The 25,226-nt window shown below is 39.7% G+C and overlaps 1 protein-coding gene across 1 annotated transcript in view; it reads left to right on the top strand.

Annotated features, from left to right (window-relative positions):
- The window catches only part of OSTF1 (osteoclast stimulating factor 1), a 69,455-nt gene extending 53,788 nt beyond the window's left edge, over positions 1-15,667 (top strand). The window contains exons 8-10 of the mRNA XM_006155322.1: positions 3,754-3,832; positions 7,601-7,699; positions 15,287-15,667. Of these exons, the coding sequence (XP_006155384.1) occupies positions 3,754-3,832; positions 7,601-7,699; positions 15,287-15,345 (237 nt within the window). The 3' untranslated portion in view covers positions 15,346-15,667. The remainder of the gene's footprint in view (positions 1-3,753; positions 3,833-7,600; positions 7,700-15,286) is intronic.
- The last annotated feature ends 9,559 nt before the right edge of the window (positions 15,668-25,226 follow it).

Raw genomic sequence — 25,226 nt, 5'->3', positions numbered from 1 at the left:
AAGAGTAAGAGAGGGAAATTGAGAAAGCACCTTTTCCCCCTCATGGGAATGGTCACTGTACAATCCCTTTTCCTTCATTTCTTCCTCTTTTCAGAATTTTGGGTATGCAGGTGCCTGTGCCTGGTGTGTTTTTAAAGCTCCTGGGTTCAGGACTTGGAATTACACTGTTGACCATGTGAGATCTAGCCGCCTTTTATAATGATGTGCTTTCCTATGTGTCTTTCTTTAAATTAATTTTTTCCCTTTTTTATATTATACATTCAATCACTGTACATCACCACATCTTGTAGAAATAATTTTCCCAGCATAAAAACACTACACACAAGTCCTGTTAAAGATATTATCAGACATGTTATCATCAACAATCTTCTATTGCTGTGTTCCTTAAATGTCTTGTCTTGCAATTTTTCTCCTTGAATCCCTTCTTCTCACCCTCCCTTGCCTCCCAATCTCCTCACACACTGTCTCCAGTATCTGCAACGTTCTCCATGGTTCTGTATCCTCCAATCTTTCAGTTTCTGCCATAGCGTGTGGACAGTTGGTATATATTAAGTGGGGACATACAATGTCTCTCCTTTATAGTCTGGCTTGCTTCATTCAGTAGTAAATCTTCCACATTTGTCTACTTTCTATCAAATCCCAGGGTCTTGTTTTTTTATGGCTCAGTAGTATTTCATAGTGTATATGTGCCATAAATTTTCAATCCATTCATCTGCTTGTGGACTTTTGGGTTGCTTCCATGTCTTTTTTTTTTTTTTTTTTTTTGGGGGGTTTTTTTTGCGCTCGCCAGACAGAGAGAGACAGAGAGACAGAAAGCAAGAAATCACCCTCCAGGGGGGATGGCCTTGCCGCAGTCCCTTCTCCTCTGTACTCCTCTTGGGATCTTGGGCACGCACGCACACTCGCCCGGCGTGAGTTTTAAGCCACCGGGTCTGGGACACGAACCGTGGTTGACTGCGTGGGAGTCCAGCGACATAGCCATTATGCTAACTGCTGGTCCATGCTTCCATGTCTCAGAAGTTGAAAATAATGCCACAATAAACATGAATGTGCAAGCACTTTTTTGACTGAGCTTTTTCCTATTCTTTGGGTAGATACCCAGGAGTGGAATCGCTGGATCATGTGGTGGTTCTATTTGTAGGTCTTTGAGGACTCTCCATATTAGTCTCCACAGTGGCTGTACTAGTTTACATTCTCACAGTATAGGAGAGTTTCCTTTTCACCACAATCTTCATGTTTGTCTTGTCACAATTACTATGAAGAACTCCCATCTTGAGAGATTTTCCTAGTATTATTTCTTTAGTAGTTTTTAATCAGATCATTTCCTTTGTTGTATTGCTTCTGGAACAACAAAGTGGGATGTTGTACCTCTTGGATTGAATTTCCAGTAATCTTAGTATTTCTCAGAGATTTTCTTTCTTTGATCTTTTGTTGTGGTTATCTTTTTAATGCCCTAGAGCTCTATATTAGTTTTCTGTTGATGTGTAGCAAATTACCACCTGTTTAGCTGCTTATAGTTTGTGTAGGTCAGAATATTGGTCATGGCATACTTAGAGTCTCTGCTCAGGGTCTTTTTTTTTTTTTTTTTTGAGAGGTTTTTGCTATAGGGCATGTGTGCTCGCCAGAAAGAAAGAGACAGAGAGACAGAAAGCGAGAAATCACCCCCCAGGGGGATGGCCACGCCACAATCCCTTTTCCTCCATTCTCCTCTCGGGATCTTGGGCACGCATGTACACGCACCTGGCGTGAGTTTAAGCCACCGGATCTGGGACTTGACACGGCCGACTGCATGGGAGTCCAGCGACATAGTCATTATACTAACTGCTGGTCCCTCTGCTCAGGGTCTCTTTGGCTGCAACCAAAGTGTCGGCTGGAACTTGGGGTCCTCTTCCAAGCTCTTTCAGGTTGTTGGAAGAAATAAGTTTCTTGCAAATGTAGTACTGAGGTCCTCAGGTTTTATAGGATCATTCACAACATGATTGCTTGTTTACTTTCTCAAAACCAGCAGGAGACTTTCTCTCGGCCCCTTCATCTGTATTTTTAAGGGTCTACCTGATTAGGTCATGCCCACCAAAAAATAATCTCCTTTTTGATGAATTAAGCATAAGTAGACTAGAAACATAATCATAGAAATATTAGCCTGTTATACTGACAGACCTCACTCACATTCTAAGAGAAGGAATTATGTAAGAGGTCTATACTGGCAGGTAGGGGTCTTGTGGGCCCTCTTAGAATTCTGCTTATCATTAGCTCTTATGGTTAGTTTTAAATAGCTTCTTTTTTTTGGTTTCTTGATCCAATATCATCTTGCATCTCTCTGCTATATTAATTATAGCTTTAAAACCCCTATTTTCTGCTATTTACTATGTATTTTCTCTTTGAGATCCACTTATTTATTTATTTTTTGAGAGAGAGATTTTTGCTATAGGGTGCATATGCTTGCCAGCCAGACAGAGACAGAGAGACAGAAAGCAAGAGGTCACTCCCCCAGGGGGGTGGTCACGCTGCAATACCTTTCCCTCCATGTGCCTAGCATGAGTTTTAAGCTGCTGAGTCTGGGACTAGAACTATGGTCAACTTCGTGGGAATCCAGTGACATGACCATTATGCCATCTGCTGGTCCCATCCATTTATTTTGTTTTTTGAGGTTTTCTTCAAATGCCTAGTATCTTTGTCTATCCATTTATTTATTATTTTTTAAAATTTGCCAGAGGGTGCATGTACTCACTGGAGAGACAGAGAGAGAGAGGAAGAGAAAGTATCCCTTCCATGGTCTATAGTCCTACCACAATCACTTCTCCATTCCTCTCTCATGTTGAATTTTGAGCACACATGCACAAGTGCATGGTAGGCTTTTTAAGCCACTGAGTCTAGGCTTTGAATTGCATGGCCAGCCATGAGGTTCCAACTCCCTTAATCACTAAGCCACAGGGTTGGCTCTATCCATTTATTTTAAAGTCTAATTAGAAGTCGTATGTGCTTGGTGGGACATGCTGGCTAGTGAATTTCTCCAGAGGTTGAGCTGGGGAAGTCCTGGCTATTTTGTTGACTAACATCCAACTGAGATAAGTACACTCCCTCCTTTTCCCCTCTGAGGGTCTGTTCTTTTTCACCAGAGGAGACTCTTGTAGTCTTTTAGCTGGGAGTATCCACTTGACTGCATGCATGGGAGCAGTGGGGTAAGTAAAGGTAGCTCAGTGGGGTATTTTACTATGAACTTTATAGGTTTTTCACGTAACCCTCAGATTTTAGTTTCTGACCTTATCACCATCTTCTCCTAAGCCTAGTGTCCATGAACTTGGAAACTATTCGGTTCATTTCTCAAGAAGGTACTCAGCTATCCTTACTGGGTCGTCTAGTAGCAAGGGGAGGTGTAGGTACTCTGGAGTTGCAGTTAGTTCCCGTGAGTTCTTTGACCCGGAACTCCTGCTTTTACCCACATGTGGCTAATTGTGCTTAGTGTCCCCAGGAATCTCCAGTCTCTAGTCTGCTTGCTTCCCTCAGATGTCTCCATCTCCTCGGGCATCCGCATCCCAGCTCATCCTCTGCCAAGACAGTTTCTACTCCTACACCCCATTTCATCTCCCCAAAATGACTCACCTCTTGTTTCTTGAATCTTCGTTCCTGTTCTCTTTGGAGTTTTTATGATTCTCTGTTCTCATTTTTGCTTAATTTGACTACACCTAAATTGGAGTGTGCTTTCAATCCATTCTCTATTTTGAAAATACTACTTTCCCTTTTTATCACCCGTAGAACAAATTGGGAGACACAGCTTTACATGCCGCTGCCTGGAAGGGTTACGCAGACATTGTCCAGTTGCTTCTGGCGAAAGGTAAAGTTCATGCTGAGTTTATCTTGTGTGTGCTTACCTTGAAAAGCAGATGACATTGGGGGACCAGCAGATGGTGTAATGGTTACATCGTTGTACTCCCATGTAGTCAACTGCGGTTTGAGTCCCGGATCCTGTGGCTTAAAACTCACATCAGGCCCAGTGCCTGTTTGCCCACCCAAAATCCCAAGAGGAGAATGGAGGAGAAGGATTACAATGTGGTCATCCCCCTTGGGGGGGTGATTTCTCACTCTCTGTCTCTCTATCTCTCTGGCAAGTGCATGCACCCTATAAAAAAATCTCTCTAAAACAAAACAAAAAACAAACAAAAAATGAAAAGCAGATGACATCAAATGATATCATTTTAAGTAATAGGAAGAATAATAGTCTTCTTACTTTAAAACTGGGATTTCCACTCTGTTCTGTCCATATCAGAGTTGTTATGATAAGATGGAATTATTGGGGTTGATTGATGTTAGCTTTTATTATACATTAAAACCTTGGCAAGCTTTAAAATTATAGTCATGTATTCATTTAATGATGGAGATACATTCAAAGAATTGCATCATTAGGTGATTACATCATTGTGCAAACATCCTAGAGTGTATTTACACAAACCTTGGTAGTGCATAACCTACTATACACTTAGGCTATCTGCTAGAGCCTGTTAGAATCTTGGGGGACCACTGTCGCATACACTGTTGTTGACCATGCATTGTTATGCAGTGTGACTGTACATATGTTCAACTCTTTTAGTAAGAACTTACTGTATAGTTCTGCAGAAAGTAAATAACAGAAGGTGTGTGTGCGTGCGTATGTCTGTGTGCGTACGTGTGTGTGTGCATGTGTGTGCATGAGTGTGCATGCACACAGAGGGGAGATCCTGCTGAGAAAGCTGTAGCCATAAAGTTGCTGAGCTGCTTGTTCTCATGGGAAAATCTTGATAGATAAGAAAGAACTCTGTGGGTGCAATGTATTGCATTGACAGAGTAGGAATTGCATGCATAGAGAAAGAGGATACCTTAATCATCTATTTTTACCCAAGTCAGAGAGATCAGTGAGATTATGGACCAAGCATCAATCTATTTGCCCCATAAATATTAACCTTTACAGAGGGTGAGGCCTATCACCCTGTACCATACTCTAGTCTAGAAGATGATGTTTGACTCCTCAAGCCAAACATCATGAATGGCTGCCATTGAAGATCCTCTGAGGAATACTGTAATTCTATGTGAGATATGTGTTTTTGATTTTAAGTGTGTTGATGACATAAGGCCCAGGTCTAGGTCAGACACTGTGAGGACCACTGCAGCACCCCTAAAGGTTATGTTAACAGCTACGTTCTCCAATAGTGCAGCCACTAGCCACACGTACTACTGAGCTCTTGAAATGAGGTTGGTGGAAATGAAATGTAAGTGTAAAATGCACACTAGATTTCAAAGACTAAGTGTAAAAAAGGTAAAATATTACAGTAATTTTTGTATTGATTATGTGTGTAATGATAGCATTTTGGAAATACTGATTAAAATAAATTGTTATTATTGTCATCATTTTTAATGTTTTTGCCATAGAGTACATGTGCTCATTGGAGAGAAACAGAGAGAGAGTGAGAGGAAAAGTGAGGAATCACTCTATAGAAGGGAGGGCCATACACAATACCTTCTCCATTTTCCTCCTGGGATTTTTTGGCATTCAAACACATGTGCCCAGCATGATTTTCAAGCTGTTGGGTCCAGGACTCAAACTACAGTCGGCCACATGAGAGTCCAGTGCTGTAACCACAATACCACCTGTTAGCTCCAATAAACTATATTATTAAAATTTACTTTCATGACATTTGTGACTTGCACTGTTTATGTTGGGCAGTGCTGGTCAAGAGGGCTACAGGAAACAGTTATGTTTCTTCTCTAAATATTTTTAGAATATTTCCTGTCTTGAGAGAAATTGGATTTATAAGTTCTAAAGTATAGTTTAATATAAGATATGGATAGTTACAGGACGATCAGCCCTTGGGAGTTTTTTGACTCAGAGCACACTGAGATAGTGAAGTTTTTCATATAACTCTACTCATGAATAGATATAGATCTGCTTAGGGGAAAGATTTTTTTTGAGAGAGAGAGAGATTTTTACTATAAGGCACGTGCACTTGCCAGAGAGATAGAAAACAAGAAATCATTCCCTAGTGGGATGGTCATACTGCGGTCCCTCCTCCTCCATATTCATCTTGGGATCTTGGGTACACACATACACGTGCCTGGCTTGAGTTTTAAGCTACCAGGTCCGAGATTCGAACTGCAGTTGACTACATGGGAGTCCAGCAACTTAACCTTTTTGCCATCTGCTGGTCCTCCAAGAAAGAGATTTTGATATAAGATCACTGTATTTCTAATTAAACATACTATTTTTTCCTTGACTCACAATCTTTATGCCTGTAAATTTTGGGGATGCTTACATTTTTGTTTACTGAAAAGCAATCTGACTGTAGCAGCAGAATTATAAATGTATGAAGCCTGAGGCTAGCAGGTGGTGTGGTGGTAAAGGTGCTGGATTTCCACACAGCTGACCTGATTCAAGTCTTGGAGGCTTGAAACTGCATCGGGCATTTTGCATGCATGCCCAACATCCCAGGGGAAGAACGGAGGAGAAGGGATTGCAGTGTGGCTATCCCCCCCTAGGGGGGTGATTTTTCATTTTCTTTCACTCTACTTCTGTCTCTTGCCAGTGAGTACATAAGCCATATGGCAATAATCTTAAATAAATAAATAAATAAATAAATAAATAAATAAAATGTATATAGCTTAACTTTTCAGCACCACCTGTAGAAAACCATTCTTTAGAAATTCACATGAACAAAGATGTTCAAGGATATTCATTACAGTATTCGTGATCATGAAAATCGCTGGAATAGCAATTCAATAAAGTTTTGGAACATTTATAAAATGGAATACTTCTAGACATTTAAATAGGTTGAGATATAAGTATGTGTACTACTAAGAAAAGAGTACCGTTACATATTATTAAGCTAAAACACAGATATTACAGACAAATACATGTAGTATGATTTTGTGTGTTTGTACATATATGTCTGTAAATGAAATGTTGTGGAATAGACAAGAACTCACACTCATTTGTTAAGAATGGTTTTACCTCTGGGTAGGGTAGAAGATGATAGCTGAAATGAGACTTAAAATCTTGTTCACATTCTTCTGTATTTTTGAATCCTTTAACAATGCAAATATTTTTGTGGATTCTGATGCAATGTTGAGCAGAATAAAGGTAAAGAAAGAAGTAGACAGAAGATGGTTTACAGGAATAGTGATTTGCCTCTGGGTCTTCTCATGTGGCTGTTCTGCTAATTTGCATATGATATCAACCCCCTGAAGCTCCACCCACTTGGTCTTTGCAAAGGGCATGTGAATTTAAGCTCCAAAGTTCATGCAGAGGCTCATGTCTACCCTGGGTCCAAGGATGATTTAGGATTTGCTGCAAGGATGGTAAACTCTTCACTGCAAGGTTCATATGCAATTCTACAGGGACTCAAGGAGAAAGGCTGTATTTCAGCTAAGCATAATTATCACAGGTACAGGGACAAGCTCCCTGAATAAAGATGCCAAATATACTGTTTTAAGAAAGTTTTAATACGTGTAGGATGTTTGCTTTTGGGCCAGAATTGGTCTTGCCAAAAGTGATTTGTGTTGTTAGGAAGAGGCTAGGCTGCTGTTGTAATAGGTGGTCTTCAAGAGACTCATTTACTTTTCTTGTGCTGGGAAGGTGCTAGAACAGACTTAAGAAACAACGAGAAGAAGCTGGCCTTCGACATGGCTACGAATGCTGCCTGCGCATCTCTCCTGAAAAAGAAACAGGGAACAGGTACTTATCTTAAATCCTTCTTTCTCCTCTGGCCTCCTCATGACTAACCAACTTAGTACTGGGAAGTATTCTTTTCTCCATCAAGTCTTTAGATGATTCTGAAGTTAGATAATGTATTCCTGATGTAAATCAGCACCTCCAACATATTAGAATAGCATTAGTCACACAGAAATTTGAAGAGACAGTGTTTTATTTATTTATTTATCTATTTATTTATTTATTTATTTATTTAAGAGACAGATTTTTGCTTGAGATCACATGTTTTTATTGGAGAGACAGATGGAGACAGAGAGAGAGAAAATGAGAATTCACCCCCCACCACCACCAGGGGATGGCCACACCATAATCCTTTCTACTCCTGGGGTTTTGGTCACATATGCACACAGGCCTAGTGTGAGTTTCAAGCTGCCGGTCCAGGACTTGAACTGTGGTTGACCATGTGTAAGTCTAGTATCTTAATCCCTACGCCATCCACTGGCCCCTTCCTATTCTTTTTTGTATTTCATTTGTTCTTTACAGTCCAGTCCCCATCACCTTGGTTTGCATTATAGTCCTTTTCAAAGAACTGTGGTCTCCGTTGTCTCATTTCAGATATTTATGAGTGATTAACACTAAATTTTTAAAAATTAAACTTTCAGTAACTCCATGATTATATTTTGTTTTACTTTAAAATAAAGTGTCAATAACATAGATTATTATTCTAGAGTTTGCTAAACATTTTGAAATTTATTCATTGTACTATGGGTGGATTTTATAAGCAGAGTTTAGGTATTCATTCTTCATTACAAAATTATCTGTTTGTGTGAGAGAATATGTCTGAAAAAAAAGTAAGCTTGTGTGATTGTTTTGGAAAAAAAATGGTTCAACACATTTGCATTGCTCTTCATTATTATTCAGAAAGTTGCTGTTTATTTGACCTCTCTTTTTGTAGCCTATTGAGTGCGCTGCTCCCTAGAATGATTCCGTATTTTTTTAATTGCCAGAGGAGAGCCAGTAGGTGGGGTAGTGGTTAAGGAACTGGACTCCCACATGACTGACCATCATTCAAGTTCCAGACCTGACAACTTGAAAACCATGCTGGGCGCCATGTGTGTGTACATGTGTAAAATCCCAGGAGGAGAAGGGATTGTGGTGTGGCCATCGCTCCTGGGGGGTGATTTCTTACTTTCCCTCTCTCTGTCTGACTCCAGTGAGCACACATGCCCTATGGTAAAAATCTTAAAAAAAAAAAAAAAGTCTAAATTGCAAGAAGGTGACTGTGCTTACCACAGACAGAAAGAGAGAGGGAGAAAGCACTTACTAATGGGGTGTGATCATTGCTGCAATCCTTTCTTCATTTCTGCATCCTGTCACGTGTACATATCCATGCCCAGCTTGTTTTCCAGGCTGATGGAGCTGGGATTCTAACCATGGTCAGCCATATTGGATTTGACTCCCTTAATCATGAGACCATGAGACTGACCTGTCCCCCGAGGTTCATTCTAATATGATAATTCCTGAAAGAAATGCTGAGAGGATGTGCCTTAAACTCTTCCTCCTATCTGCCCCTCCTTTTTCTCCTTCTCATTCGTTATTAGCCTTCTAGCTCATATCAAATCCAGAGAGCTAGAAAAAAGAAACATGAAAGAAGGTTCGTGTGGAGGGGCTCTTTGATACCATTTTAAGTATAAGCAAACATTGATACAATCTTTTTTCGCCATTTTCTAGAAAGAAACTATTATAATAAAGGACTCAGATTTTGCAAGTTGGCATTCCAAATCTTTCAGTATTGCTTCAGTGTAAAGTTTAATTGATCCATGTTGGCAGAGAGAATCACCAAAATGACTTTTGAGAAAACAGATTTCTATTATGGAGGCTAAGTATATTTGTTTCCTTAAGTTGAGGGTATTCTCTCTTTCACAGTGCTTACTGTGGGTATTGAAATACTGATTGCTTTTTATGTTCTTATAAATTTAATTAAATTGCCATTAATTTTTGAACTCTTGGAAAACTATTTTTTCCTTCACGTATCCCTAGTTTTATGAGAAGAGGCAATGTTTTACTGTCTCATACTATTCCTAGCAGAAGCAACAAAATAAAGTCGATCCCCTCGTCTGCTGTTTTAATAAATCAAAAGTGGTGAACAGTTCCCCTTTCTTCATGGTTTAAGAGTTTCCCAGAGCTCTCCTACTCACCTATCATAAAATCCTCATCATACTATTTCCTTTGTCCTTCATATGTCTTTGTCTTAAATTTTATTTATTTGTTTATTTACATTTTTTAAAGATTTTTGCTGTAGGGTGTATGTGCTGTCCAGAGAGAGACAAAGAGACAGAAAGCGAGAAATCACCCCCCTAGGGGGGATGACCACACTGCAATCCCTTCTCCTCCATTGTCCTCTTGGGATTTTGGGCAGTTACTCACATGTTCTTGGTGTGAGTTTTAAACCACTAGGTCCAAGATGCAAACCACAGTCAACTGTGTGGGAGTCCAGCTATGTAACCATTATGCCATCTGCTGGTCCCTTTGTCTCAATTTTAATTTTTTTTTTTTTTAAGCTTCAGATATTTAGGTGAATATTCACTGGCAGAGCAAATTTTCTTTAAAGTAATTACTCGTGGATAGATGGAGAGGAAGGAGACATACTTTCTATCTGAGCTGCTGCTCCCGGCCACATTCTAATCGAGAAGTGCTATCTGCAGCCACGTGGGAGAGACACTTTTGCTTGAGGTTGAGCTCCTACTCCTTGCTGACTTGGCTGGGTCAGGAAGTAGGACTGTGGCCTAACTTCCTGTCTGCCATTGACTTCCTGTTGGTTATCAGAATCACATACGTATGGTGACCTTGACTGTGATAACCAAGGGAAATGCCAAACCTCCTGAGACCCCAGAGAGCTGCACCCAGAAACCTACCTGTGACCCACTGGAGCTGGGGGAAGCAGGTGGTGGACTCTTCACTTTTGTCCCCCTCACCTTTTTGTAGCCTTTGTAGAATAGGACTGAGAGGTGGGTGCTCTTCTATGTTCACTCCAAGTGTCTTAAGTCTACCTTTCCTACTCTCATACTGATAGATAATGGATTCACCAGCGAGGTCATCTTGGGCCTGGCGGATGGAGCCAAGAAGTGACTTTTCCTATTTCTTTCTTTCTTTTTTTTTTTTGAGAGTTTTTTTTTTTGCTATAGGGCACGTGCGCTCACCAGACAGACAGAGAAACAGAGAGGCAGAAAGTGAGAAATCACCCCCCAGGGGGAATGGCCACGCCGCAATCCCTTCTCCTCCATTCTCCTCTCGGGATCTTGGGCACACACACACACACGCCTGGCGTGAGTTTTAAACCACCGGGTCTGGGACGCAAACCGCGGTCGACTATGTGGGAGTCCAGCGACATAGCCATTATGCTAACTGCTCGTCCCCCTATTTCATTTTTCATGGTAATAATTAATTGCCAGCATGAACTCTAAACTGGAAAAGGCATATTCTGATATTGTTGTCTGCTATAAAAAAATGTAGCTTGGATTTTTTTTATAGGGACAAAATAATTGACATGTTGCAGTTACTATACAGGATAACTTTGGGATATGGAGGTGGAGTCAGGGCCATACTTGAGAGTTGAGCCCTTTAAATATATTTTTTTCTAAGTTTTACAAGTTGAGATATAATTTTCATTGTATAAAGTGGATAAATCTTAAGTTTACAGATTGACACTTTTTTTTTCTTTTTTTTTTCCTTCCTTCTTTCTTTCTTTTCATATCAGAAGGGATGTGCATGCATAAGGGAGAAAGGGAGAGAGAAAGCACCACTCCCCCCTAAGGGGGCCATGTCCCACTGCAGTTCTTTTACCCAAATTCTCCATTCCTTCAGCATGCCGAACATGTGTGTGTATGACTGATGTGTTTTGCAAGCTGCCAGGGCTGGGAATTGAACCCTGCGTGGCCATGTGGGATTCAGCCTTTGCACGGTACTGTGTTATAGGGCTGACCCAGATTGATGAGTTTTGTTTTAGCCTGCTTACAGCTGTCTACCACAATCTAGATCAAACTAGAGAACATTTCCCCACTTCAGAAGCGTCCTTCAGTATCTTCTGCTTCTCTCATCATAGATTAGTTGCCCGTCTATAACTAAATATAAATAAATGTAATCAAACACTATGTATTTTCGTGTGTCTAACTTCTTTCACTTACATTGGTCTATGAGATTCATCCATGTGATTCTGTTCATTTCTCCACCAATTATTTGTTATTTGTGTGTATGTTTAAGTGCTGATGCTTTTTGTGGGTTGTGTGAACCCAGGATAGTGGGATTGAGGAAAAATGAATTCAAGATAGATATGGCCTATCTTTTAGGTTGTTGGAAAAGTCCGGACACATTTTTGCATAGAAAAGCAGAAAAATACAACATGACTTTTTGGACAACCCGTTATTGACCATTTTTGCTGGCCATGCCCTGGGATGTACTAGAAAGAGATACAGCTCCTCACTCAGCATCTGACCACCTGGGAAGTTTCCAGAGAAAACTGCCTCCATAAAAGGAAGGAAGGAGAGAAATGTATTTGCCTGGCTCGTGCCTAGCTGTTGATTTGCAATGAGCTGTAGTTTGTCCCATGCAAAGTCTTCTTTCTCTTCTTAATAGGAGAAACAAGATTAAAATAGCCAAAGTAACCATTGAAGGACACAGAATAGCTGAAATAGGCAATAGATAAGGTTGTAATAACAAAACAGGAGGAAGAGTTTGGCTATTTGTCTTTAGCTTAGAGAGTTGGTTTTTTGTTTTGTTTTGTTTTGTTTTGTTTTGTTTTTCTTTTCTGAAGCTTGCCTCTGTTCTGTTGTGCATTCACTTGACTTTTCTTGATCTTTCCTTTTCTCTCTTATAGAAGATAAATTGGTTCTACCTCCTTAGTGTTGAGTATCTTGCCATTGCCTAAATTTGCCATTTTTGATAAATTTTTATTCTTTGTTTACTTATTTATCTATTTATTTACTTATAGTTTATTTAGATCAAGGTCCACATAAGCTCAGTTTGTGATTGGAAATAGGTTTCTTAGTTTATTTTTTTAATCACTGTTTATTTTTCTCCTCTACCCCTTTTTTAACTCTGCAATATATTTATTAAAGAAATGGATTCAACTGACTTGAATTTTCTACTTTGGGGATTGCTCATTGCATTCCAATACTACCTCCCTGTCTCAACAATGCTGTCCTTTAATCAGGGGTCCCCAACCGGTGCTGGTCTGTGGCCTGGAGGCCGCTCCCTTTGCCCACCTTCCATTACTTGAATTGCGGCCTGGGCTCCTCCTGTGGGTTCAGGATGGGATTGGATGCTCATGGGAGCATGAACCCTCTTGTCGTGTGATTGTTTCACTGTATATTGCAATGTGGGAGTGGTGGAAGTAGGGCACATGGTGGATGTGGTGCTCTTCGGTCATCCCTGGACCAAAAACCGTCCACTCTTTTTTTTTTTTTTATTGCAGCTTTTTTTTTTTTTGGTTAAAAAAAACCAAAACACATTTAGATGCCTCTTTTGAAAGAACGTTTTAGTCTTTTAGAACTCAGTTTAAAAAAATGCAATTTTTAAACACTGTTTTGAAAACGTAAAAGTGCAGCAATATACTTAGTTTCCACTATCTATGAAATGGTGCAATTCCAATTCAAAACTGGTAAGGTCACAGCAAATTGAATCAAGCAAATGCATTCGTATGTCCGCACTACTTGATACTAATGTTCATTTAAATGTTAGTTTGCACTTAAAACACAAGAGGAATAGGAATCTTCACAGTAGAGGCCCAATTTTAATCTTAATGTGTGCAAAGTTTTAAAAAGGTAACTGTCAGTTAAGTATGGAGAGTCCAGAAGAAACAAAACTGGAAGGGGTACAATTTACAATATAAGAAGATTTGGACTTCAAGGGTTTCACCGAAGTTTGTGACCTTAATTAGCTTTGACCTTGTTATTCTTACTATTAGTGAACACCACGCAGTTTCAAAAATTTAGACCATAGTGTCTGAACAGGATGCAGTTACCATATGAAGCTTTAACTCAAAATTTGGATAAAGAAAAAAAGGCACAATAAACTTCAACTCAATTTTATGTGCACAAAAACCGTCCACTCTCTGCCTCCGTCTGTGGAGGAATTATCTTCCACAAGGCCAGTCCCTGGTGCCTGAAGGTTGGGATCACTATGTTTTGCTTAGTGGCTGTTAGATCTAGAGGTTTGGACCAATTTAGGACCTATCTGTTCGTCATCTGTCTTTTGTAGAGGTGGAGTAGAATATATCATACAGAATATCATATTCTTTTGTCAGAGGCACCTTCATATCTGGTTGTCACTCTTCCTGTGCTGTTGACATCCATTGGTGATCATTATCTATATGTGGTGCAAAATGGAGACATTCTAATTTAATCAGCCTTTCCTCAGTTGTTAGCTGATCTACTATTCCATAAAGAAAAACTTTCTTTCATCAATTGCTTGGTTACCCAGAAGAATGATCTATATAGCAGGAGTGGGATAAATGTTTGATTTTGCCCTTTATTTAATAGTTTTCAAAATAATGGACTGATTGTCTATCATTTACCTAAAGGACCTTACTGGGTTATTTTAATGTATGCTGAAATATTTGATATGCTTTCATCTATTATTATTATAGCTTGATTGCTAGTCTGTCTGTGTAGTGGAGGCCCTTGTAAGCTGGACCCTACGCCCTTTTCACATGATGCTAATTTGATAGGATTCCTGCTTTACCATGTGACGAGGGTTTTAGGTCTGTCCTTTAGATTTCCTGCCCCAGACTTGGAGTCAGTCATATCTCCAAATTGCAGTCTTGGGGATATGACGTTTAGAGACTATGATCCTGATGTTAACCACATGTATTTATTGGACTCTAACAATATACCTGTGCTCATCTTCGATTTTTCACCCTAAAATTCTATGTAGGATAATCTGTTGCCATAAGAACTTTGACTAGACAGCTGATGTGGACAGTTAAAGATCAGACGTCTTCTTTTTGAGTCCTGATCAATGTTGATTTACATTTGATGGTCCAGTTCTTTCTTTTTTAAAACCCCCCCCCCCCCATTTTGGTCTTTTCCTCCTGAGTATCCTTTTAGTATTTTCTAAAATGAAATTGAAGGTCTGTGTTTTCATTCTCTTTCTTTTCCTTTCTTTCCCTCATTAGTTATCTTTCTACACAGTGACCTTGCCTTCAGGTAAGGCCTTAGTCTGTGGACTGACTGCAGCCATGTGTGCATTTGTCTCTGGGAGAGGAGTGTGGAAACAGGCGTCCGAGCTGGGTGGCTGCCGGTGTGTTCCAGCTTGGTCGTGGTGCATGCGGTCCATGCTTTCTGTTGGAATAGATGAATGTTACCTGAACACTGTGTGCTCTTTTACATACGTCTAAGGAATATGCAGACATGTGGAATCGTCAGCTTCTGTAGTAGCAGAAACTTAACAGTTAACATTGAAAAGCAAAGGTAGAAAAAGATCTTCAGGAAAAGTATGGTCCCTGGGTCAAAGAGATTATAATCTGTTGAATTGTCAAGAGCTTTGAAAGTGGAAACAAAAATCTGAGCCATCTGTAATTTCCCTGTTTTGTTTCTTCCCCCCTATTCTTTTTAGATGCAGTGCGAACATTAAGCAATGCTGAGGACTATCTTGATGATGAAGACTCAGATTAATTCCCTTCTGGAGCCTTGAGATCTAAAACTTCTGTTGCTTTTGCCATTGCAAAACCTTGTCTTTGCCAGAAGAGTGTTGGTAACTGTTTTAAAAAAAAAAAGAAAGAAAGAAAGAAAGAAAAAGAAAGAAAAAAAGAATATATATGAATGTGGCAGTGTGTTGCACTGTGTCTGAGCAGAACTTGTAAATGCATACTTCTCACTTTCCGTTTGCCAATGAGTGACTGGATACTTTGCTGTATAAAATATCTTTATGTTCACCAGAATAGAATAAGATTGTTTCTATTTATCACATTAAAGGAATTTTAAAAAAGAATTTTTTTCTTTAAAAAAGTCAGGGTTTTTTTTTTTTTTTTTTTTTGAGATTACCTCAAAAATAGAGATATTTTGAGTGGATTTTTCATGTCGGGGGAATTGCTTATTATAATAAACCAAAATATTTACAGAAAATCGTCAGCTGTCCTGACAGAAATAAACATTTTAAAAGACTTTACTCCTTTTGTCTGTTTTTTTTTTGATATCACTCATTGTTTATAGATAAATGAAGATTTTTATATTTACTTAAGAACTAATTGTATTTTTCAAAATTATATTTTATATTTCTTATCACAGAAGAATTATGATAGCCACATTTCTATTCAGCTTCTTGTGTCTCTGTGATTAAAGTTAAGCCAGTCATCATTGAGGATATATGCCTAATAAAATATATAATTTTCTAGTTATGAGACTTCTAGTTTTATCTTTACAAGTATAGAGTGAAGAAACCCAGTAACTGGTTATAGTTTGCCTTTGGTTTGAAAGGTTGAGAAATTGATCTCCTTGGGGAAGATACCATAGTTTTCCACAATGAGTAGTCAAGAGTCGTGGAATTTTTCTGTGTTTAGTTTTCATTTTGATAACATTTGTTTTCTCAAAGCATGGATCATAAAGATTCAGATTCCTGGGACCAGCAGTTAGTGTAATGGCTATGTCACTGGACTTGCATGTAGTTGACCGCGGTTCGCGTCCCGGACCTGGTGGCTTAAAACTCACACCGGCGCATGTGCATGTGTGCCCAGGATCCCAAGAGGAGAACGGAGGAGAAGGGATTGTGGCGTTGCCATCCCCCCTGGGGGGTGATTTCTCGCTTTCTGTCTCTCTGTCTTTGTCTGTCTGGCGAGCGCCTGCGCCCTATAGCAAAAACCTTTCAAAAAAAAAAAAAAAGATTCAGATTCCTTGGCTGGAGTATCATTAAACACTGCAGGGCGTTTTCTGTAGTAGTGACATGATACTTCATTTGTGACTCTCATTTTGTTACTCACTGATTACATTAAAAATGACATGACTTGGAATTTGCCTGGATTCCCACCCTGAGGCCCAGAAATCTATTTTGCAAGAATTTGATGCTAATTTCAAAAAACACAGTGGTGAAGAGAAGGAAACGTGTGAAAAAGGAAGTGGGTTAGCTCAGGAAACAAATAACTGCTTGTCTCAGAGTTTCTTCTGTCTGTGACTGGTTTGGTTTTTCTCTGTGTGGTGTCTTGAGAAAGAATACCCAGAGGAGTCAGTTCTAAGTCTTTTAGACACCTCAACTAGATGTTAGTAGGAAAAAAAGCTGTCTAAGTAGAAACAACAGAATGAGTACTATTTCTGGAACTAATAAGAAAGGTTATTTTATTCTTAAAACAAATGTGTTATTAAATTTGATTTGATGGTATTTCCTTTTCTTTCTTTATTCCTTCCTCCCTCCCTTCCTCTCTTTCCTTCCTTCCTTCCTTCCTTCTTTCCTTCCTTCTTTCCTTTCTTCCTCTCTCTCTCTTCTTCTTCTCTCTCTCTCTTTCTTTTTTTCTTTCCTCCCTTCCTTCTTCTTTTTAACTTGCCAAAGTGTGTGTGTGCTCACCAGAGAGAGACAGTGAAAGAGAGAGATAGTGAGAAAGCACCCTCATGGGGAATGGAGATGCTATAGTTCCTTCTCCATTTCTCCCTCTGAGATTTTGGGCATGTATACACAGACACCCAGCATCTTTCTCTTACCTCATGATCTAGGACTTGAACCGCACTGCTGGCCATCTGGGATCCAGGACACAGCTGACCATAAGGGATATGGGCCACAGATTGGCCCTACATTTTATTTATTTATTATTTATGTATGTTAGAATTTTGCCATAGGGTGTGTGCACTCACTGGAGAGAGATAGAGAAAGAGGGAAAGTGGCAAATCACCACTGGGGTGGGGATGGCCACACCGCAATCCCTTCCCTTCCATTTTCCTCTTGGGATTTTGAGCATGCATACACACATGCCTGTCGTGTTTTTTCAAGCTCCTGGGTTTAAGACAAACCACAAAGTCTGCCTCTGGGAGATCAGCTCCTTAACCACCACACAACTGCTAATATCCTGTATTTCTTTTTAAGCATGAATTTGTTGATATCAAATCCTTCTTAAAATTATATATCTCCCTACAGAATGTTTAAGGATTTTTTTTTAAAATCCTCATGACATAATGAAAATCTCAGGAGACCCCTGCTCTGTACTTCAGGTCTGAGGTAATTAGGAAGTATGCCAACTAAACACTTAATTTTTTCAATGTAGATATAATACAGTCTGTGTGACTATAGATAATTTTTATGAAAATACTACATAGTTGATTTATATATTTACGTGTATAAGAAAAAACTAGTGGGGGCTTTACTATCATTGCTTTTTAACATTTTTGAATCTATGACAATTCTTGAAAGTTGGCCAACTTTAGCTTTTTTAAAGGGTAGGGAAAGGACTAAGATATTTGCATGAGTTTTTGGTGAAACAAGACAGTTTATTTAGTTATGGTTGAAACTCCATTGGAATTTTTATTTTTTTTCTCTTTGTTTATTTAGCCTAGGCAGTCTGAACTTCCTCAGATATGGTTTAATGCTGAACTCAGCAACAAAAATAGGCTCTAAGAATGTGCCACTGCTCGGACTGCAGAGGAGAGCTTTGGGAATTACTTTGGAGGTTTGCTATAATCTGAGCTCTGGCAGTCCCTGTGGCCTGACTGCCTTCCTACCCCATTGCTCCTTCAGGGAGAAGTGATCTTCCAGCTTCTTACACGGTGGGGTTCTTGTCCAGCTGTACGCTTAGGGGCTTTAGGCAGAGAACAATTTTTATCAGGGGGTTCCAGTTTAGTGTCCTTTCTGGGACTGATCTGTTGTAGTTTTTGTTGCGGTTGGATTGCCATGCTTTACAGTTGTCAATCCCTGCCTCCTCCTTTTTTTTCCCTGAAGATTAGCTATGTTACTGACCAAAGGAAAATGTTAACAAAGCAGCGGTAACCTTATTTTATTATTTTAAAAAATGAATTGAATAGAAAGTGGATGAATATGGAAGATTTGTTGCTGAGTGAAGCAAGCCAGGCTATGAACGAGAGACATTGTATGTCTCCACTCAACATGTACTGACTGTCCGCACTCTATGGTAGAGACTGAAAGAATGGAGGACATAAAAGCATTAAAAATTATTGTGGACACTAGACATAAAGTGGAAGGAGAGTGTGGGAGGGGAAGAGTGCAGGAAAGGAAATTAGGGGAAAAATAAGGAAAGATAAGATATTTGTGGGACACAGATATGGTTTGTTATCTGTTGGTGAGGATGTGTATAGTATTCTCAACTGGACCGAGATGTGCATCATACTGGGTAAAATCTCTTTACAATCTAAATAATGTATAGTGATTGAATGTATAAATAATAATAAATGAAAAAAATTGGAAATAATTCTGAAAATGAAATTTCAGATAATTTTAGGTAGATGAAAATGTAATGTTTTCACATAAGCCTTCTTCATAAATGTACTTTATTATACAGAATTTTGATTTATTGGTATTTTTTCTTATTGTGAGGACTATATTTCTCATCTTCATAAATGATGATTTCTTTCCTGGTAGTCTGTAGAACCTAAAACATCTGATCAGCCTCATTTCCTATTGACTTTAATTCTGTGTTTTATCCCTGATTTCTATATTGTAAATATGGGATATGTACATACCATAATACCCAGAGCAGGAATACCCTGTACAGCCAAACTTCAAAGTGTCTGATTACTATAACTTGAGGTTTGGTGGGAGAAATAGCACATTCTGCCCTCTCGGTTTTAACTGCAAATACAGCTTTGGTGAACAGCTTTTCGTAAGTGAAGGAAAAATTGCAGACCACAAATTTATGGTTTATGTCTCCTTTTTTCTTAATAACAAGTTCTGAATCTGCCCTTCCCTTAAGATGACATAAAATTAAATAAAACTACCATTTATTAAAATGACTACACTGCCCATTCCCGTGTGAGGCACTTTCACAGACATGACATCATTTGATCTTCACAGCCATCCCAGGCAATGAGCATTAATGCCCCTATCTTTTTACAAGGAAGCTGAGGTTTGAAGAGGTTATGTAACCTGTTGCCCACTGCAACTGTCAATTTGTCACCATTCACATTCTGTCAAGAAAATGTGCAGAAAGAGAAACAATTCTTTTTCAATGTAAGCCCTGGATGTAGGCATGTAATAAATTGAGCATATCCGCTAATCAGCATAGTTTTTTTTCCTGATTATTTTATTAAGGTTTTTGTCATAGTGTACGTGTACTTGCCAGAAAGAGACAGAGAAGGAGACAGTGAGAGGGAAAGTGAGAAGCCACTCCCAGGGGCGCAGGGGGATGGCCATGCCACAATCCCTTTTCTGTTATCCTTCTGGAATTTTGAGCATGCACACATATGTGCCCAGAATGCTTTTCAAGCTACTGAATCTGGGAATTGAATCATAGTCAGCCATGTGTGAGTTCAGTGCCTTAATCACCACGCCACCTGCTCATCCCCAGTTAGTAGTTTTTGAAACCAACCCTAAGAATTTATAAAAGATCTTTTTTCTCTGGCAGAAAAATTTTGGCAAAACTTTTTGGTTCCCAGTAACACTAAAGAAATAGGACTTAATGAGATAGATTTCACCTCCAAGTTTCCAAAATTTCTTACCCTGTGAACATTAGATTGTGAAGGAAGGAAGGCTTAGATGAGCAGTTTGCTTGGAGTTTACTCCACTAAGTTTTACCTTTCTCTTAGTCTACAAGTTAGTTCCTTAAGTAAGTTAATCCATGGAGATGGATTCATCTTTCGAAAGGGTCAGAGGAGGCTCTGCCCACATCCAGGAGCTGTCGTAGACATGGAGGTAAACTCGCACTTCCCAGGCAGTTTTGCTGCTGTAGTCTTCTGCCAGTGGTCATCTACTTGGATTTCCCAAAAGGCTCAGCCTTTCACCAAAGCCTACACTGTTAGCTGACTAGGAGTGAGGCCACACTCCTCCTGACTGTGACTGAAAAGGAAAACTGAGGAAATCCGAAGTTATGCAATAAAGAGCCAAAAAGAAGGAACCAGCAGTTAGCGTAATGGCTATGTCGTTGGACTCCCATGTAGTCAACCGTGGTTCGAGTCCCGGACCCGGTGGCTTAAACTCACGCTGGGCACATGTGCGTGTGCGCCCGAGATCCTGATAGAAGAATGGAGGAGAAGGGATTGCGGCGTGGCCATCCCCCCCTGGGGGGTGATTTCTTGCTTTCTGTCTCTCTCTGGTGAGTGCACATGTCCTATAGCAAAAACCACTCCAAAAAAAAAAAAAAAAAAAAGCCAAAAAGGAAGCAGGAAAGAATGTGAAGAAGAGACAAGAAGGAAAGCCACAAGAGCAAAAAAGAAATGGTCGCCTTTTATTAATTTTAACTTTTTCGTCTTTTTTGCTATAGGGCATATGTGCTTGCCAGAGAGAGAGGGAAAGTGAGAAATCATCCCCCGCCCCAGGGAGAATGGCCACACCACAATCCCTTCTCCAGTTCTCTTGGGGTTTGGGGCACACATGTACACACACCTGGTATGATTTACAAGCTGCTGGATCCAAGACTCAAACTCGAACTGCAAAGTTGGCTATGTGGGATCCAGCCACCTTAATCTCTGATCTGATAGAAATTGCCAGAATGCTTCAAGAAGTGGTTGGGTAAGGCTGTTGGAGAGTCAGATTGTCTGGATTCAAGTTTGGCTTTGCTTTCTATTGCTAGTGACCTTGGACAGGTTACCGAAATACTCAGATTCTTTGGCTGTAAGATGGAGGAAGTAGTAGTACCATTGCATAGAGCTAGGAGGATGAAATAAAACGATACATGTAAATGACTTGGAATAGTGCCTGGCAGTGTAATTGTTCAATAAATGCTGGTTCTAATTATGAGCCTGAATAAGCAAGTTTTCATTAGAAACAATATATGTGTGAAGGATTTTTTTTTTAAGATGTTTTTGCCGTAGGGTACATGAGCTTCCCGGAGAGAAAGAGACAGAGACAGTGAGAGAGAATGTGAGAAATTACCCCCTGGGGGAATTGCCCCTCTTTTCCATTCTCCCCCTGGGATCTTGGGCATACATGCAGTGCATCCAGTGTGAGTTTCAAGTCACTGGGTCTGGGACTCAAACCATGGTCGACCAGGTAGGAGTCCAGCGACGTAACCACTACATCATCTGCTGGCCCCAGTACACATTTATTAAAGGTATCATCATTATTGTGAAGAGCAGAATGTCTTAAAATACTTTAAAAAATGGGTGGAGGACAATGATGTTCCCTTATAATCATTTAAGTGTGTTCATATGTGTTATTTTTTAATGTCAGTTTACTTTTTGAGTGAACAGGGAAGAATTACATCACTGAAGAAACATAGTTATTGTTATTATCTTTAAATAATTCACAGGTCTAGTGGAGAATTGTCTGCCACTCTTAAATTGTTGCTTTGGAGTGGTTTGATGGGCTTGAAAGTCCATGGGTCCGATATCTGGGCCGTGTTGATTTCAGATCAGAAGAGTATTTGGTATTACCATTTCCTCTTACATTGCTGCAAAACTGAAGCAATCCAGACATTCTGATGAAGAAGCTTTGCAAGTTCATGTTACCTATAAGGTCTAAATTTAAAGAATTTAGGGACCAGCAGGTGGCATGGTGGTTAAGGCACTGGACAGCCACATGGCTGACCACAGTTTGAGTTCTGGATCTGGCATCTTGCTTTTTTGCCTCCCACCCTTTTGGTGTGTACACATACCCTATAGCAAATTAATATAATAAATAAATAAATAAATAAATAAATAAATAAATAAAATAAAGTGATTCAAGTTTTTTAAAAATTGAAGAGTTTGGTCTCACAGTGTCAGTAAAATAAAGAGGGAATCTAAGACACATAGACATTAAGTATCATGCAGTCATCACTGATTTTGAATAAGAAGGCAAAAGAGTAGAACTAAAATGGAATATTTCATCACCCCTCCCCACCGTTTCAGAAGAAATCTTGAGGCCACCAAAAAAATGCATTTTTATACCAGGAGTGAGTCTGAGATGTGGTAGTAAAACCCATTTGGATGCAGTTTGACTTGAAAACAGTAAAAGCCATTTGTTGACTGAAACTAGAAATAGTTTCAGAGAAATCCACGGCTCTGAGAAGACATGTCATTGTGTCATTGTGACTCCAGGCTCAGGGAAGGCCAGTCTTGCGGTCCTCACCCTACCATTTCTGAGCTCTGTGTCATTGATCAGACTCTTCAGTCTTGTGACATGTCCGCAGTAAGGATCAAGTGAGGTTGACTGTGTGGATGCGAGGTGTCATTGCTGCATCAGTTTTTTAGATCTTGATCAAGCACTCAGGTTTTGAGAACCTCAGAATACAGCATAACCCTCCATGGTTTACCGTGTTGACTTTCCAGAGTGTGATGCCCCACGGCAGCAGGACATGACAAACCCCTGTACTTTGTCTCAGAACTGGGGTTCAGATGGTAGCTCTCAGAACAGAAAGGCAGGTGGAGATTTTCTACTTACAGCCCAGTTAAGTGTGAGTGTAGTGTGGTACAGCTGAAGATTTTGACTGGATCTTCAGTTCTGCGCTCGTCGGGGCTGGCGCATTGCTATCCTATGAGTCGTGTTTTCCTATAGAGCTTGTATTCTGGCCACCACTTACAGATACTGTATGAAGCCGGTGAATGCTTTTCTTTTTTTAAACTGGAAATTGTGCATATCACTCCTCTCTCTCTTTGATTTTCATTATTAGTTAGCAAGGTTTCTTCTGCAGTGTTATGGGATCATTAATTCCTCTTGCTATCACCACTAATTATCAAACATTTATTTTCCACTAGGAAATTTCAGCAAATTATAACTATAACTTTCTTTTTCTTCTTCTTTTTTTTTCCCCCTATAGGGCATGTGCACTCACCAGAGAGAGAGAAATCACCCCTGAGAGGAGGTGGAGATGCCATCCTTGCGATCCCTTCTCCTCTCTCCTCTCAGGATTTCGGGCATGCATGCAAATGTGCTGTGGTGATTCTCAGGCTGCCAGGTCTGGGACTCGAACAGTCAGCCATGTGGGACCCAGCCGTCTCAACCTCCTTGTTGACTAAAACTATAAATAGTTTCAGAGAAATCCACAGCTCTGAGAAGACATGGACAACAGATGACATGGAGGGTCTCACACCCTATAAGCAAAAACAGACAAACAAAAAATGAAACCTCTATGCCACCTGCTGGCCCACAAAACTGTAATTTCTAACATCATGTGACTTCAAACAAAGGTGTGGAAAATGGAATTAAAATATGAGTTTATTTTGATACCAAAAAATTTCAAATCTATTTTTTCATAATATGCATTATTTTTAGACTTGATTTTTCTTTTAATTTGCTATAGGGTGTGTGTGTTCACTGAAGAGAGACAGAGAGTGAGACAGAGAGAAGGAAAGTGAGAAATCACCCCACAGGAGGATGGCCATGCTGCAATCTCTCCTCCAGTCTTTTCTCTGGAATTTGGGCATGCAGGCTACCTGCCAGGTCTGGGACTCCAACCTTGTCAGTCTGTGGCATCCAGCCTCCTTAACCTCCCCATCATCTGTTGTCCCTAACATGCATTTTACATGGACTTTTTGAAGACCTCTTATAAGAGTATCGTGGAGTTTTGTGTTTGAACAGTCTAGATATTTTTTTTATTCCAGTGCCTTGACTCTACCCTCTTTTAAGTAGCTGGAGCCTGAGGTCCCAAAGTGACTCGCTAAAAGGAACCAAAGTTAATGACAGAGCTGGTCACCAAGTGAAGAATCAGATGCTAGAGATTTGAGATAGTTGCTGTGGGTATTTCTTTCTAGATCATGTTGCTGTGTGAGATTATTGTTCCATTGTAGGCATTTTTTCCTTAATGGATTTTCCAGGTACTTAATATTCAGCTCTCTCTCTTCTCTCCCTCTTCCTCTTTTTCTGTTACCGTTACTCTTTAACAACACAGAGAAATGGCAAGGGCCTGATCAAATCAATGTTTTACTTTTCTCTCCTTATAAATGTTAATATGGGAAGATATCAATGTGCTAAACAAGGGACCATTAGATGGTGTCATCGTTATGTTTCTGGACTCCCACGTAGTCAACTACCATTCAAGTCCCAGACTTGGCAACTCAAAACTCACGCCGAGCACATGTGCGTGTGTGCCCAACATCCTGAGAGAATGGAGGAGAAGGGATTGTGGCGTGGTCATTCCCCCTGGGCGGGTGATTTCTCACTTTCTGTCTCTGTCTCTCCAGCGAGCACATACGCTCTATAGCAAAAATCTCTCAAAAGAAAAAAGAAATGCTAAACAAATGAAATTTGGAACTGTGGGTTTTATTATGCAAGCTTATTTATAGGATCAATGGTCCAGAAATGGTCAAATGGTCAGTGTGTGTGTGTGTGTGTGTGTGTGTGTGTTTGAGATAGATGTTGCCATACTTTCAAGTAGTTCAACAAATTTTACTGTTTAACTTAATATTTGAGAATATGTGTTGAGTTTTCATTAAGTACTTTGAGATTGAGAAACATCATATTAGATTTAGGGCATACAAGATAAGCAAAA

Source organism: Tupaia chinensis, unplaced genomic scaffold (assembly GCF_000334495.1).
Source record: "Tupaia chinensis unplaced genomic scaffold, TupChi_1.0 Scaffold000447_1, whole genome shotgun sequence".
In the NCBI taxonomy this organism is placed as follows: domain Eukaryota; kingdom Metazoa; phylum Chordata; class Mammalia; order Scandentia; family Tupaiidae; genus Tupaia; species Tupaia belangeri.
The sequence above is the reverse complement of the archived record's forward strand: the minus strand, read 5'-3'. Positions and strand labels throughout refer to the sequence as shown.